General features: G+C 41.2%; 1 protein-coding gene across 3 annotated transcripts in view; it reads right to left on the reverse strand.

The window, feature by feature from the left end:
* LOC307253387 (TOX high mobility group box family member 2-like) overlaps positions 1–15371 on the reverse strand; it is a 72193-nt gene that overhangs the window by 11240 nt on the left and 45582 nt on the right. For all 3 annotated transcript variants that reach the window (XM_080031412.1, XM_080031411.1, XM_080031410.1), the window contains one exon: positions 8143–8394. In XM_080031412.1, the coding sequence (XP_079887538.1) occupies positions 8143–8394 (252 nt within the window). The remainder of the gene's footprint in view (positions 1–8142; positions 8395–15371) is intronic.

A 15371-nucleotide genomic window follows, 5' to 3' on the forward strand; every position in this document is an offset into this window, starting at 1 on the left:
GATTCATCCTTCTCTAAACTCAGACTGCTGTACATGCCATGGATGGAATCCAAAAAACAAAATGCTGGTTGAAATTGTTTCTAACATCCTGTTGGTAACTTAAACATCATAGTCAAGTTAAACTACAAGTTCATATAAACTCTTCACCTCATGCTGCAATTATTTTACAACCCCCCCCCCCCCCCCCCCTCTGTGTGTTAGTATTGTCTTTGTGTCTCCCCATCATCTAATTCACCATGAAGGCTTGATGTATTAAAATATGTCTTATATTATGTACCCTACCTTCCTCATCTGGAAGCTATTACAGCTCCATGTCAGACAGCCCATCTGCAAGCAATGAGCAGGACTGCATGTCAAAGCCACCACACAGATCCCTGAGTAGAACCAGGCACTTGTCCAGAGAGCCGCACTCATCAAATAAAAATAGGGCCTGGCCCAAACAATAATGAACCGGAACTGCAGATTCATGGTCATGATATAAAACACATGAAAGCACATGAGAGGGAATTGTACAGACCTGATCCATAAAGAGCCCATTATGGAATTTGTATCCAGTTCTGATACAATGCCATTACAAATACACAAGGCCTTTATGATGTGAATATTTCATTAGTGTTCTCAGACGTGCTGGCTTGCTTGCACTACTGAACTGGCAATATGGATATGATTTCAACCAGTATTCTCATTGCAGATATATTTAATTCAAAACTCCAGCCCAGAGCCATTGCAAAGCTTAAGCCGCATGATTTATCCGACTCTGTGAAATGACTGACAGCTCTGAGCAGCTCCTCCCTGCAAGCTTTGCCTAACTGCGCTGGCCCTACTTAATCAGCCTAAATTGCAAATTCGAGGCCCTTGTATTTGGTAATGTGGTGAAAACAGTGGCAAGTGAGAGCTAATTAGATTAACGGTAGTTTAACGAGCTGTTGGAGGAGCCCCCGCAGATTGGATTTTAATAAATAGTGGCAAAAGCATCTGCTATGCACTTCCTGGCTCTGCTGGCATCCTAATTGGCCCCAGTGGGTTGCTGTAGCTCGGAACTACACGGCGCAATTTAAGAGGTGGGGGGGAGGGGGGTGAGAGGCAAAATGCTTCTCTTTGGCCCAGGTGAGTCTGGGAAAATAAGTACAAAATAGTCTTTATTCTTGTACGGCTTCCCAGGAAAGACTGTATCAACATTAATACAACACTAGTATGATTTTAGACTTGTTTTATCACCACAGAACATCCACAAAGTGTACACAAAGCCGGCAGGGAGAACAAAACGATTCGGACACAATTATCTTTATTTTTTTCCTATTGTTTGTTTTCAAGATGAAATGTTCCCGTGATGAGGTCCTTGTATGTAGAGGCAACAAAGCAATTAATCAAACATGAATGAGCGACCAGAGCAGGGTTATTTCCATAGCAACCGCCCGAGGGGACAACTTGAACCCTTTAATGTGAGCTGGTGATGTCTCTTTGTAAACATCTGTGCAGTGGGGGGGGGGGGGGGGGGGGGGGGGGGTGAAGCCAATGAGAGAGCTTGGCAACAGAGGCATCACAGGGCAGCAACCTCTCGGTGACAATCGAAGTTCCCATTATCCAGCGCTGAAAGGACCTAAAAGTTATTTGAAAAATTGTATTCGGCAGCATCTGAAATTGATACACGTTCTTTGTACCACTGCTGTTATAAGTGTCCTCAAACATTGAGGCAGTTTACAGTGAAGCTGAAAATAGAGAGAAAATAAAAGGAACACGCACCGACATCAAAGCCATTTATCCAAACGCTATTTCCTGATGTTATTCCTCTTACATCATGCAACAAAACACATAATAATAATGATATTAATAATCATAATCTCTCTCATATTCATGCATTATGCAACTTGCAACCATTAGGCTCTCTCAGCCACAAGCTGTGACCAACATAAGCACAAACAGCTATTATCATAGAATATTGTTGGTTGTCATTTCATGTTCTGTTGGGGAAAATTGTCAAAGAAAATGAAATATTTCTCCGTCCACTGATTTACAAAAAAAAGCACGAGTTAATCTTTTCAAGTTACAAGAGCAATGCATAAGTGCAAGAGAAAAACAGGAGGGCCTCATGCGGGATAAAAAGCCCAGTAAGCAACCTGATTGCAGTCTAAAAATGACACAAGCAGCGCAATTATATAGTGGCAGAATAGTAGTTCAGTCGGTCACAATGCGCTCGGTATGGAGAGAGGAACAAGAACCGTCTATAGCTCTCAGTGGTCGGCGCTGAAGTCAACAATCCCTCGTGCTAATCTTCAATCAGTTCTCAGTGAAAATCTCAGACATAACAAATCCAGTAGTAATGTATTAAAAGCTCTAGAGAAAACATGTGAAGGACTTTTCCCCCCTCCCTCGGTGCTGAAATGACTCATCAGTGACTGGGCAGTAATACGTGGAGCCTGGCAGCACCACTGCTGGCAGTAGCAGGTATCCCTCACCTTCCTACAAACACTCTCGTCCCAAAGCTCAGTGGTTCCTTGGGCGAGAGTAATGGCTTCTTTGCACTGGGCCGCGCTGTGCTATTGTAGAATCACAGAGCGGTTAATTGAAACAAATGACTCTAATAATGGGACATTATCCCCACAGGCTGGCTTTGTGGTGAGCCTAATTAGCGTTGCGGTGGTGGCGAGGACGAGCCACCACGCTGATCCCTCAAAGGGAGCAGCCGAGGCCCCCTTTTAAGTGGGCAGTGAGCGGGATTCTCCTGCTCACAGGGTGTAAGAGTGCCAGGCTTTCCCAACATCCGCGTGGTGAAAGTAAACATGTTCAGTCACCCCAGGGTCCCACCGAGGGTGAGTACTGATCTGTTAGGCGCCGTGCCGTGGCGGCTTTCATTTTCCTGCCCGTCGACACTTCCATCCTGAATGAGCCAGCTTGGTTTGCAGACAAATGGCTGGTTATGTTACCAAGTTTGAGTAAGTTCTGCTATTAAAGATCGATTCTTTACTGATGAAACGGTGCTCAAATGTATTCAGTTTACAATCATAACACTGAAAAAATACCTACATTTCAGCAGCACTTTTACATTTTTGAATGATAGGGGTTTGAGGTTATCAAAGGCGTTGATTGATTAATATTCTGTTGCTTGATTAATAGTTCTGATGATTGCCAACTCTTCACCTTTCTGTCCTCCTGCATGTCATCCCGTACTCTGTTGGAGCGTCAATGGCCCGTGACTAATGTGACAACATGAGAGATTGTCCTCTAGATGTATTTTTGATCACCACTGAAATCTGGTTGTGCCATTCCTAACTGTTTACCCTTGTGTACGCTGATCTCAGAAAGTCAGCTGTAACGCAGTGTTCAAATCTCTGTGACCAAGTTGCTTTAAACATTCATTAGACGTAACAGTCGCCTAAGGTTATTTGAATTAGTGTCATGAATATTCATGAACTACAATGAATGAGCATTTGTTTTAATGCTCAATCCGTTGATACTCCACTTCATTACTTCACTCCGAACCATGCACGATAAGCCGCATGAAAACAAAGCTTTTGTTTTTTTTCCAAGCACAATCCTCTTTGGAAGTCTATTTGTTTCAGTATGAATGAAATGGGACTGCCCCACCAATTATCTCACTGTCATTTCTCCTGACAACTACAAGACACATTGTTCACCCCTGTTGTGGAATGTTGCACTGAAGGGCATCCGTCTTTTTTTAAATGAAAAGCCACAACAGAGAACATTTCTAAAAAGTGATTTATCTGGGAACGTCACCGAGATGTCATATCTATCCCAGTGAAAAGGCAGCAGAGCAGGCAGGTCATATGAGATACGTCTAAAAACCTACACTCAAAGAAAAAGATTGCTGTTTCAATTTTAAAAAACAACACTAATCCAACTTCACAGAGCATGTGAAATCAAGACACACTGCAATTCTTTTAAGTCAGTCAGTGGATTAGAAGAATGTACTACAGTATATCCACCCTTTTGCTTTCTGTGCATTTTCATTTTCTGCATATACAGTATTTATCTGAATATCCCTTGTCTAAGATGTTCCACAACATAGATTTGTGGGATATGTTGATAAGCTTATTCCGACCCTTTATGATGGCTTGATTGGGTCTGTACATAACTATCCCTGCACTGTTAATATACACAGCTGTCAATATAGTTTTTATATCACTGCATTAAATAGTTATGGCCTTTCCCCCCGCTGTCTATGTCCTAAATGCCAAGTGATGCAAAATAAATTTCCTTTCACAGATTAAATGAAGTCAAGCTCACATAACCTTATAGCAAGCAGTGACTCTGACACAGACTGATCCTTGAAATACAGGCACACACATATATTCAATAGATACACTCATACACTGTAATTTTGCACGTACATGGACTAGTGCACTTGGTATTCAATTTTTTGCAAAACACTTCAATTGTTCACATCTGTCACACTTCAATTGTTCACATCTTAATCTGTCACATATGCCCATTTCCCTCAGGGGTTGAATTTGAACCCAAGCTAAAAGCAGAGTGAACATCGCAACTCAAAAAGAAAGCTTAAGTTGCTAAACGCCTGATGTGTAGGCAGAAATCTATAAAGGGGTAATATGTTAGAGCAATGTGTCTACCAGCTTACTATGGAGATATTATGCCCTCAAGTGGCCAAAAAAACACAGAAAAAAATAAAATCTGTTAATGCAGATGCATCCATCACTACAGCATTACTGAACGTGTGACATAAACTTGTAAAACTGGCAGCTGCTTTCTTGGCGGCAGGGTCTTTCCTCCTCCCCTAACCAGCCTCGTTACACCAGTAATGAGACAGTGGGCTTGAGCTCTGTTTCAATATTTAAACACGCCGGCGCCCCTCAGGGCTCCGCGCTGGGGCCGCTTGACAAACTCCTCCACGACCCCTCATTAGCGCCTCTGCTGGGGAGCATACTTCTCTTTTCAAAGAGCTGGATGTGGCCCGTGTGTCGCCCCGCTGTAGCCCCAGACAGACCTCAACGATCAGGGGGGCTTGTTGAACACGAGACCCCTGGGTGCAACCTCTTCCCCAATGCGCCGGGGTGGCAGAAAGGCTGACAGCTTACGGGGAGAAAGGGGATTCTCCCTCAGCAATGAGCTATTCACATGAAGACATGTTACATTTCACAGTAGCCAGTCATCCAAGACCTGGCCCTTTGCTGCCCGGATTCAAAGGAGCTGACAGAGTAGGTCGGCGTACTGGGGAGGAGTTTGGAGCATTTATGACTGACAGCTCTGTCTCTGTATAAAGCCGACGTTGATCCTTCTGCTTGTTGGTGTCATTGTAAATGGCGCAATTTCAAGTCTGAGGAATTGGTTCAAAACTGTCAGTTAAGACTATAATGTACAACATGCGACTGCAGCAGATTTGACCGAGCCCTCCAACTGTGCAACAAAGTGCTGGATCTGCCAGTTGAAAATAAAAAAAACTCAATGTACATAAAACGGTCAGGCACTTAAATTTATCGTAAAAAAACTCAAAGCATGTACTATAACTGACACCTGTTTTTGTCCTCATCTGCTACACGTCTTTTTGTTTCACCAGCTAATATGTCTGCTGCCTGTGGAGTCATAATTAGTTTTGAACAGAGGAGGATGTCAGACTGAATACATTTAGCTGAAAAAAAACAAGGCTCTGGCACACACATACGCTGTTCTTCAGGCCAGAAATGATAAGATTGTTATGTAGTCAACTGCAAATAAATAGAAAGTACAGACTCTCAAGCTACGAGGAAAAACTGATGCAAAATGGTGTGCAATATGCAGCACGATGATGATGGTCAATCCACCGCTCTCAGTCCTGTAATGATTTAACTGTGTTTGCTGTAGGATCGATGTGCGCTGAAAAAGAGAATCCCAAAGCAGGGAGAAGTTTACAGAGCTTTAGCCCTAGGCTAAATGTTGTACAAAAACCAGCAACAACATCCCTTGAGATGAAGCGTATCTGCTGCTCCAGCTGAGCTTGTACTTGTAGGAGGTTTATATGTGTGCTGAAGGATAGCTTCTATTGAAGAGAAGTGTATCCTTAAGGTAATGCTGTTGACTTTTTATTCGCTTCTTCAGCGATGGGGAAAGTAGACTGTTGAACGATTAGCGTTTTGGTTTTCCAGCTATCTCCTTCAAAATGAGTCTGCAAGGCTTTTGTTAATACAATACAACAAAGGTAGAGGCTTGTCTCTTCATTTCTGACCGTGGTTACACTCAGAGCCTGTTTCCATTCCCCCTTATTATTCTTTAAGCCTTCGGCAGACATACATTCAATCTCCTTAGTTATACCTTTATCAGTATAAAATTAAGGTTAATTGACTTTGTTGGGGAAACATCAAAAGAAACATCCCTAATGGAACCAAAATGAAAATAACCCCATTTCCAATTGCTTTAAAATATTTCTCAATATATACAGCCTACTTTCCTATTCCGCAGCCTCAGAAATAAGCTCCCCTTGTCCCAGGAGATAATAAATGAATTGAATCCCCCCTCTCCTCCAACCCCACCACCCGCCCCCTCCTGCTTCCTTATCGGTCATCTATTTTTCCAGAGTAAGCTATTACTTGCTGGGGTTGCTAGGCAACAAGAAATATTAATAGCGGCTATTATTAGCCAGGCTCTGCTAGAGTAGTACTAAAATGTGGAAGTGGGAAACATGAATGTGTTACATAAATCTCCGGACCTTTCACAGTGTGTGCAAGTCTCTGTTTGCGCGATGATTTATTGCAATGACGGTTCATTTATGAGAAAAGGGGGTGTGAAATAAGAAAATGGAACATTACCCTGAAGGGCTATTTGAGAATAAATAATTGCAAAGGTGAAACAAAAGCTGTTTAAGAAGCAGGCACTCCCTCTTAGTTTCCTTCTAAAATACTATGGGCTGCTTTGTTACACATTCACCTTCCAAATTAGTGAATAGGTTTCGTCGAACCATCCATCGACACAGTCAACAGCATCTTCCTTTTGCACCAAGCATATTCAGCACAGTAGCCAATGGATTGTGACCTAATCCTGAAGACTGGCTTTAATGGAGGCCTTAGCTACCACCCACGGAAAAAAAACGGCAGCCAGCAACTTATGCAGTTTGATTCTGAAAATCACATAAGACCTGATTAACGGAGGATAAATGCCATGGATGCTCACATTAAAGCATAAATATTCATGATGGAGGGCAAGAGAGAAAAAAAGTAATATTTATGTCAGATGAAAGTATATAACGTTTAATAATTCACCGCACAGGCCATCTATAATTCATCTGGTTCGATCCCATGATTAAAGCATTTGAATGCATTCGCCAGGGGTGTTTACATGTTCAGTCTGAAGCATGTTTAACACAAGAAAAAGTCCCTTTACTGGAGAGGGGAGCGGGGGTCCTCGGTATCCTTTTGAAAATAAAAAGTAGCTGACAAGGGATCCCCCCCCCACCCACCACCAAACACACACACACACACACACACACACACACACACACACACACACACACACACACACACACACCCATCAAGATTTTCTGTCCAACCCTACCTATTCCTTTTTTTCTGCATTGCTGATTATAACGAAAGAAAGAAAGAAAGAAAGAAAGAAAGAAAGAAAGAAAGAAAGAAAGAAAGAAAGAAAGACAGAAAGAAAGAAAGAAAGAAGAAAAAATAGCAGCGCCAAGTTTTTCGCTCCCTTTCTTGGCTCACTTTGAGGCAATGAAATCTTTGAGTTGCGCAGCTGAACGGATATTAAAGGGAGCTATGCTGAAAAAGGTCTGAGCAGTAAGGAGGCAGCAGCTCTCCGTATTTATAAATGTTGCATGTATAGACTCCGGCCTTGCCTCATACTTCACTGCCTCACCTTCCTTGGCCTCTGACAGCACAAATGATCACACTTTGCAAACATAAAAAAAAGATGAGACTATTGCCAATTTACTCATTTTGCTGTTTCATTGCTGCTCATGCGAAGTTTATAGCTACAGTGGAGAATTATAAGATGAATAATCTTTTTTGGAAGCATTCTGAAAAGACTTGAACTTTCAGTGACACCCGTGACACTTCAAGCCCTCTGACCACGAAGAATAATTAGCTCTGCCATGACGCTTGACTTGCGCGATCACAAAGGGTTTGGGGGGGGGGGGGAACGCATCTAAAGAGGGTCAGACCAAAAAAAAGAAGATGTACTCACTGAGTGCATCGGCCCCGAGAGGAGGTGGGTGTCCTGACCCAGCATGTTGGACATCATGAGGGCGGGCAGCTCCGGGTAGGAGTAGGTGTTGAGCAGGCCGTTGTGAGGCAGGGAGTGGAAGGGGTAACCTGACTCGTGCTCCATGAGGTGCAGCAGAGAGGGGTCTGCGTGGTTGGGGGGCGTGATGGGGGGGATCTCGTAGTCCTCGTCCCCTGCTCCGCCGCTGCCGCCTCTGCCCTGACTGGAGTAGCTCTGGAAAGACAGAGAAAGAAAAGAAAGGAATTACTTTTTATTTTTATTTTTCAGATTTTGAATCAAAACTACATAAACCTTACAGGGAGGTAGACATGACCATATTGTTTAACTCCTTTGGGACCCATGACGCAAATGCAATAAAATAAAAGCAGTATTTTTTTTGTTATAATTAAAAGCAGAAACTAGTGGCACTTTGAAAAACACTTCAGGGAAACAGCAATCCCGGCAACATTTATTAGTTGGGTTGAAAGGGGATCATTTTCAACGTATATAAACAAAAGGAAAATGCCAGAACAGTTCACAGATAGACAAGACATCTTCATGTGTACAGTATGGGCAATTGAGAGTCTAAATTCATCTACAGTAATTTGCATATCTTTGGAATGTGGGAGGAAGCATAAAGGAAAACAAAATGCACATGAACACAGTATACAAACTTTGTACCTGTATCTCAAAACTATTGCCATTATTTACAGCATAACCAAAAGAGGAGGCTAGTTTTGACACTTGAAGAAAGAAAGAAAAACAGTGCCCGCCATACAAGTGTAGCTACTGCTATACAACATTTGAATGGTAAACTGAAATTCAGCAACACTCCAGGAGAGAAGCAGCTAACAAAGAACGTTCTGGAGTAATTAAAAAAACGTCCTAATTGGCTTTTAAAAGCACCTGTTGATTTTTTTTTTTGCTGTTCATATTTGTGTTTGCGGCAGACACTGGAATGAAGCAGTCTATTCGGGCTGTTTTGCAGAAAATAAAAATAATTAAAAATGCAAATTGACTGCGCTCACAAAAGTGTAAGGAATTACTTCAACACAAACGTACGCTGCAAATTAATTAGAGTGAGATGAAAACAGCTGCTGTACATGAGTCATTTGCTTTAGAGATCTCGACAGCTTCAAAGCAACAAACCGTCAGCCTTCGCGCCTTTTAAAATACAGTTAATCAAATTTATTACGTGGAAAAACACCGTTGACGCTCACTTAATGGCTGTTTTATGATATAATTATAATGCCAATCATAGTTTTGAGAAATAGAAAAAAGAAAACTGGACCAAACCAACCTCCCATTGCTCATTATGAAATGTATCCAACATGGTTAAACAGCACAGATCTAATGGTATTAATAAGGTGATACATGAGCAGAGCCTTTGCTTGTCCTTTCCAGGGCCTATCTTGACATAATATTGCTCTGAGAAATATGGTTTTGTGTTCTCAAAAAGCATACTGAGGGTATTCACCAGGGAATGAAAAGCAATTTTGTCAGAGGCAATCTGATGCCAACTCCCCTTTATAATGACTGAAGAAAATTAATCATCACAAATAATATTCCAGTGTCAGCCATTCAAGGGCTTTTTAATAGAATTTTTATTATTCATGTCTCGTGGTACACATCAACTAGTCCGTTCTGCAACATTTCAGAAATCAATTCAATATCATCTTCGTGTAGGCTGTCATCTCGCCTGTCGGTTCGGCAATTCATCTTGCAAACAAATACTTCTAGCAAACAAATGGCAAGGAACGACGAGGAACAGCTACAATGTCCCCACTAACAGAGCTGGTGCTTGAAGATAGGATGAAAGTCTCATAATGTGCATCATTAGGGAGAAAATAATAATAATAAAAGGGAGTATGTTTACTATCAGGGGGTGATGTGCTATTTTTCTCTTCCCATAACACTCACTCTCCTCGCTCGGTGCTTGCTCGGAAATATTATCACTGACAACTCCTTTTCCCACGATAAAGCTTTTACAAATGTCTGTTTCTTTGTTGTCTAACATTTACTAGTGTTGTCATTTGTTATGATTGTTAACAAGCACATGCACTAGGTTTCATTTAATAAAAAATATGAAAAACAATTCTCACTGGTGTTAGAATCCATTCCTGTCTGAGCACGGCATGTGTGAGTATACATACGTTTAACTGAGGATGGATAGACCATGAGGTAACACAAAAGAGAACGGTTCTGTCTGTTGATTCACAACCTGTGAAATGGTATTAATATGATCGATACAGAATATGAACGGCAATAATTGTGCTAATTGAGTAATCGTTTGCCATTTTTTTTAAGCAAAAATGCCAAATTGGCTGCTTCCATCATTTCAAATGTCAGTGTTTGCTGTCATTCTTAGTCATCCATGATAATATATATTTATTGAATATATTTGTGGATATATTTGAAGAATAGAGTAATTTAGCTTTCATTTCTTGTGAAGGTATATCGACAAGGTATACCTTTGCAAAACTCTTTACATTCAATATGTGAAGAAAATATTAGGCTTAAGAGCTCTACTTTGGGGTATAACCCATTGGAATCACTACAAAGAAGAAATGAAAGAGAAGGACAGGGTTGTTAGGCCAAGAATGATTCATTTAACATGTTGAGGTATGTACCAAGATTTAAATGCTGTCAGTGTCTACTTTACGACCGTGCCTTCCATCGCTTTGCTGATTTTTTCCCCTTTCTTTATAGCTTCTTATGATGCCCTTGGAGATAAGACACGGTACAAGGACATCACAAGTTTAATATTTTCAAGCATAGATAAATAATTCATAAATATACTGTCTTTCAGGACATGGAGGAGAGTGAATAAAAAGAGAGGGGTCAGAAAGAAACGGCAAATGTTGATTCAGCCTTCTCTCGCTAACCTTCACCCAGAGGTGAAATTTCAGCAAATCTGTCATTTTCCTAGAAAAGGACGCTACTTTGGAACCTTTTGAAGAATTTACACATCAAATCTTTGCCTCGTTTTCCCTTCGTAACTTAAACACCATAGCACAGAGCTTCTTTGTGAGGCAGTTGTGGTTTTGACATCAAAACAACATTTTGCTTTAACATAGTAGTAAACATGTAGTTTATAGATGCGGGTTATTGCTTGGGGGGGATATTGACTCTGGTAACTCTGGTTCTTTGAAACGAAGGGAGTGGGATTAAGCCCATAAGGACAATGTTGTTTATTATTTATTTTTTCTTATCTATAGGAGATCCAGACTGATAAACGTGTATGACCACCAAGATAATGTAAAACAAATGTATACATTAAAACGGGTTTTAAAAAGTGTCTGAAGTATTAAGCTGTAATTATAGATTGCTTTGCACTTTTAAATTAATAAATCATTAGAGTTTCATTCGCTCAATTAAAAAAGAAATGACATTCAGTCCAACATAACCTATTCTGAGATATGATGTGTTTTTTCTTGTTTGTAAGGTAGAACTCTAAGTAAGTAGCAGGTAACAGTTTTAACACAAGATTAATGTGAACTATAAAAATGCAAAGCATGAAAAAAGGAAAACCTTTTAATCGAGTTTATAAAAAAGACTCAGTTGGCACCAATACTCAATCAGATCCTTAAACTTATTTTACTTACATTATTATTTTGTAAACGAAATGGTCTGATTGGGATGTGTTTATTATTCATATTCTAACCAAGAAGCAGCTTATACATATTGCTTTGGCTGATCACCAGTGGTTTCTGTCAGTACACAGTCATGACTGTTGGGCGTGGTTAGAGTTGCGAGGAGAAAGTTCAGACAGGGTAGAAAAATATGGCTTGGTTTGGTATTTATAATGTTGGACACAACTTACTATTATAATTTTTAATACATTTAAAAAGTCAAGTGTATTCTGTAGGCTATTTATGATATACGTTATTGAAATTCAGTATAAGGTGGGCAACATGTATTGTTAATGTACAGAAACACAAAGATGCATTTCATGTAAACCTTTTCCAGGTTTTAAACTGTACTTCTCTTCCATACAGCATAATATATGTTGACATCCTCAAAGTGCATTGAATTAAAAAAAGATTTAGCCAGGCAACGTTGCAGAGAGCTAGTAGGCTAAAGCATCTGTAACCAAAAGAGAGCTCCACCTTGTCCACTTATCTCGAGTAATCAAGTTATCCTAAGTAGAAACAAATGAATCAGCTCAGCTTAAGAGTTTTTCTCGACACAAACGGCTGGGAAGATGAGATGGAGTCATTAGCTTGGTGATGGAGTCATTCACGGCCTGTGAAGTGTTTAGTGGAAGACAGCTCATCTGGGAACAATGATGTGTTCGTCAAAGGGAGGAGAATGAAAATGTTGCACCGTACACCAGAGAGCCTGTCACGGCTGATGGGGGGCAAATTGTCCAAAGACAAGAGCTGCCTGTCTTTGATGGACTCTGTTATTACAGCTTTAGTGAGTGACGCACTCAAAATACATTAAAAATAACTAATCTGACAAAAAAAAAACGAAGAAGCAAAAAAAAGCACAACAACTCTCACATAACTTTAAATGAGTATACGGTGTCCTATGGAAAGTCATTCAGCCATATGCTAGTTGAAAAAAAAATGACAGAGCAGCATGGTTTTGGCGACAAACAACAGCTGGCCGTGCATACATAAAGGTCTTTACCGTCCACTCTGTGTATTACAGATAGACGGATGGCAACAGTAAATCTTTAAAACATCTTATGGGGGAATTTCAAAATTCACCTTCAAAGATCAACAACCTTGCAGAGCGTATAGACGGGGCACAAATCCAACTCATCATCGGCAGGTGTTGAACATTGCCGAGGTGCGCCACACAAGTGACCATTACAGCGAAGGTCTGCGGGGTCCACAAAGGCTATCTGGCCTGACTTTGAAACGCCATGGATGCTCCATTTGGGTGATGTATCAAGAGAAGCAGACAGAATAGTACAATAAAAGGAGAATGGAATAGCACAGAAACATGGCTGACGGACAGCAAGACAGAACTGGGATAAGTGAAGTGTGCAATGGAAGGGGGGGTGGGACGTTTCGCCATGACCGATAGTAGCTCAGGGTCGTTCGTACCGTCCGTCACTAAAGGTGGGCCGTGGTGGGCTTCAGCCAATGGCGAAGGAGTGAGCTAACCTCTTTGCTGCTCCCGAATGTACCGGTAATTCTCTCAAATGTCACATCAAAATGGATCTCATTTAGGTGGGTAAAAAAGACTGGCCTCCTCATGGCAGATGCGAGCGGACCTCTACTGGATTGCAGTTGAACTCCAAAAAACACAGCCGCAAAGGAAGTATTTTGAAAAGGTGCGAAAAGGGGCCGTGTGCCACACATTTGTGTCAATTCAATTTAGAAGAAAAAGGGAGAAAAAAAAGCACTAAAAGTTATAGATAAAAAATGAATGGTGAAAAATATCTTTAATCTTAATATTGGGACTGAAAGAAATAGAAATTCCTTTAATGTTTGGTCTAAAGGCTGCGTTTTTGTTTAGTCTCCTTTTCGACTGGGGATGGGGGGGGGGCAATACTGTGGTCTCTGCCACATTTCCTATTCTTATTCATTAGAGAGAATTGTATAAATAAATAAAATATGTTGTCTCGTAGTCACTCATCCCCCCCAGGGAACATGGAAGCCCCAGTAATCACATATGGCACAATAGCTCGCCCATAATCCCCTTTATTTTTATTTTCATGATGTCACTCTCTTTAAGCCCCTTGCTTTATGAGTCGCAAACGGAGTGGAGAGGGGAGGAGAGGAGGAGAAGAGAGGAGAGGAGAGGAAAAAGCAAGGGAGGGGTGAAAACAAATGATGTGGATCCCTCATTGTTCTTTCTCTATGCCCTCATTCCAGTCAGGGTAATAAGAGAACATTGTGATTTACTGTCAGTGAAGCGCAAGAGTGCATCAGAGAGAATCCACTGCGGCAGGGGCCATTAAAATAGATTTAACTTCCCACAGTATTAGGCCAGATGTCTACACTTCTATTATATTTCAATCAGCCATGACCTTGGTCTCCATATGATGAGAAAGATCACGGAGAGAGAGAGGAAAGAGAGAGTGAAAATATATGCAGAAAAACCAATAGAAATATCAAACTACTTAGTCCCAGTAAATCCCTTTGCTCCGTCCGTGCAGCATACACAGATAGAGAGAGAGAGAGAGAGAGAGAGAGAGAGAGAGAGAGAGAGAGAGAGAGAGAGCGAGAGAGAGAGAGAGAGAGAGAGAGAGAGAGAGAGGCCGGGACGGAAATAGAGCCAAGGTTTCAAGTTCTCTTAAAAGAGTGTATGAATCATTGAGTGCACTCTCGCTGCTGATAAGTTGCAGGTTTTTTCTCTCTTTTTTTTTGGGTGGTGGTGGTGGTGGTGATGGTGGTGGGGGGTTGCTTTTTCTGCAGGGCAATGCATTTGGGGAGTGACCGAGAGAAAACGCTGGAAAGGCTGGGACAGTGGGTTTCGTTTTGTGGTTCGTTAAAGCCCTCCGATATCAGCATGAGCCTCATGAAAGATGAATCTCTACATATTCCCCCCAAACCCAGGGAAACCGTTGACTTTTCACGTCACACCATGGCACCCCCCTCCAATGTTTTCCATCTTTGCTGTTCAATCTAGGCACCGTATAATTTCTATCTATTGTAACTAACAATCTTGTATAATTCTCATCAAATCCCAACTCTGCCATGGAATAAAGAAATGTCCATCCATGCCAATCATTTTCAGATTCAGTGAAAGCAGAGCAGAGGTCAAAGCTTTTTTTCTCTTTCCGGGACTGATGGTAATTGGACTTATTGGCTGACATGGACTGACCTAGATAAAGAACTATCCATCCCTGGTTACAACAACTCTAACTTATAAACCCCCCTCCCCCCCCCAGCATGGGCGTGGACGTTGTGCTGACGTTCCTCCACAGCACTGTTTTCAAATAGAATCGAATAGAATCGAATAGAATAGAATAGAATAGAATAGAATAGAATAGAATAGAATAGAATAGAATAGAATAGATTGCCATTATTGTTGTTGTATCATTAAAAAACGCACAACGAAATTCAGATTTGTACAACAGAATTTGGAGATGCTGATGCCCCTGTTGCTGGTTTACAGCTAGAAAACTGTTTTCAGCCTATAATTCATGCAAGTGAAATAGTGCGCTCTCTTCAAATTTAAATATGCACAGAACAATTTGAATCCATTCTCCGTTCTCACAACCTTGCCAGCGGCTACACACGGCCTCAAAG

Source organism: Ammodytes marinus, assembly GCF_949987685.1.
Source record: "Ammodytes marinus genome assembly, chromosome: 7".
Taxonomy (NCBI): domain Eukaryota; kingdom Metazoa; phylum Chordata; class Actinopteri; order Uranoscopiformes; family Ammodytidae; genus Ammodytes; species Ammodytes marinus.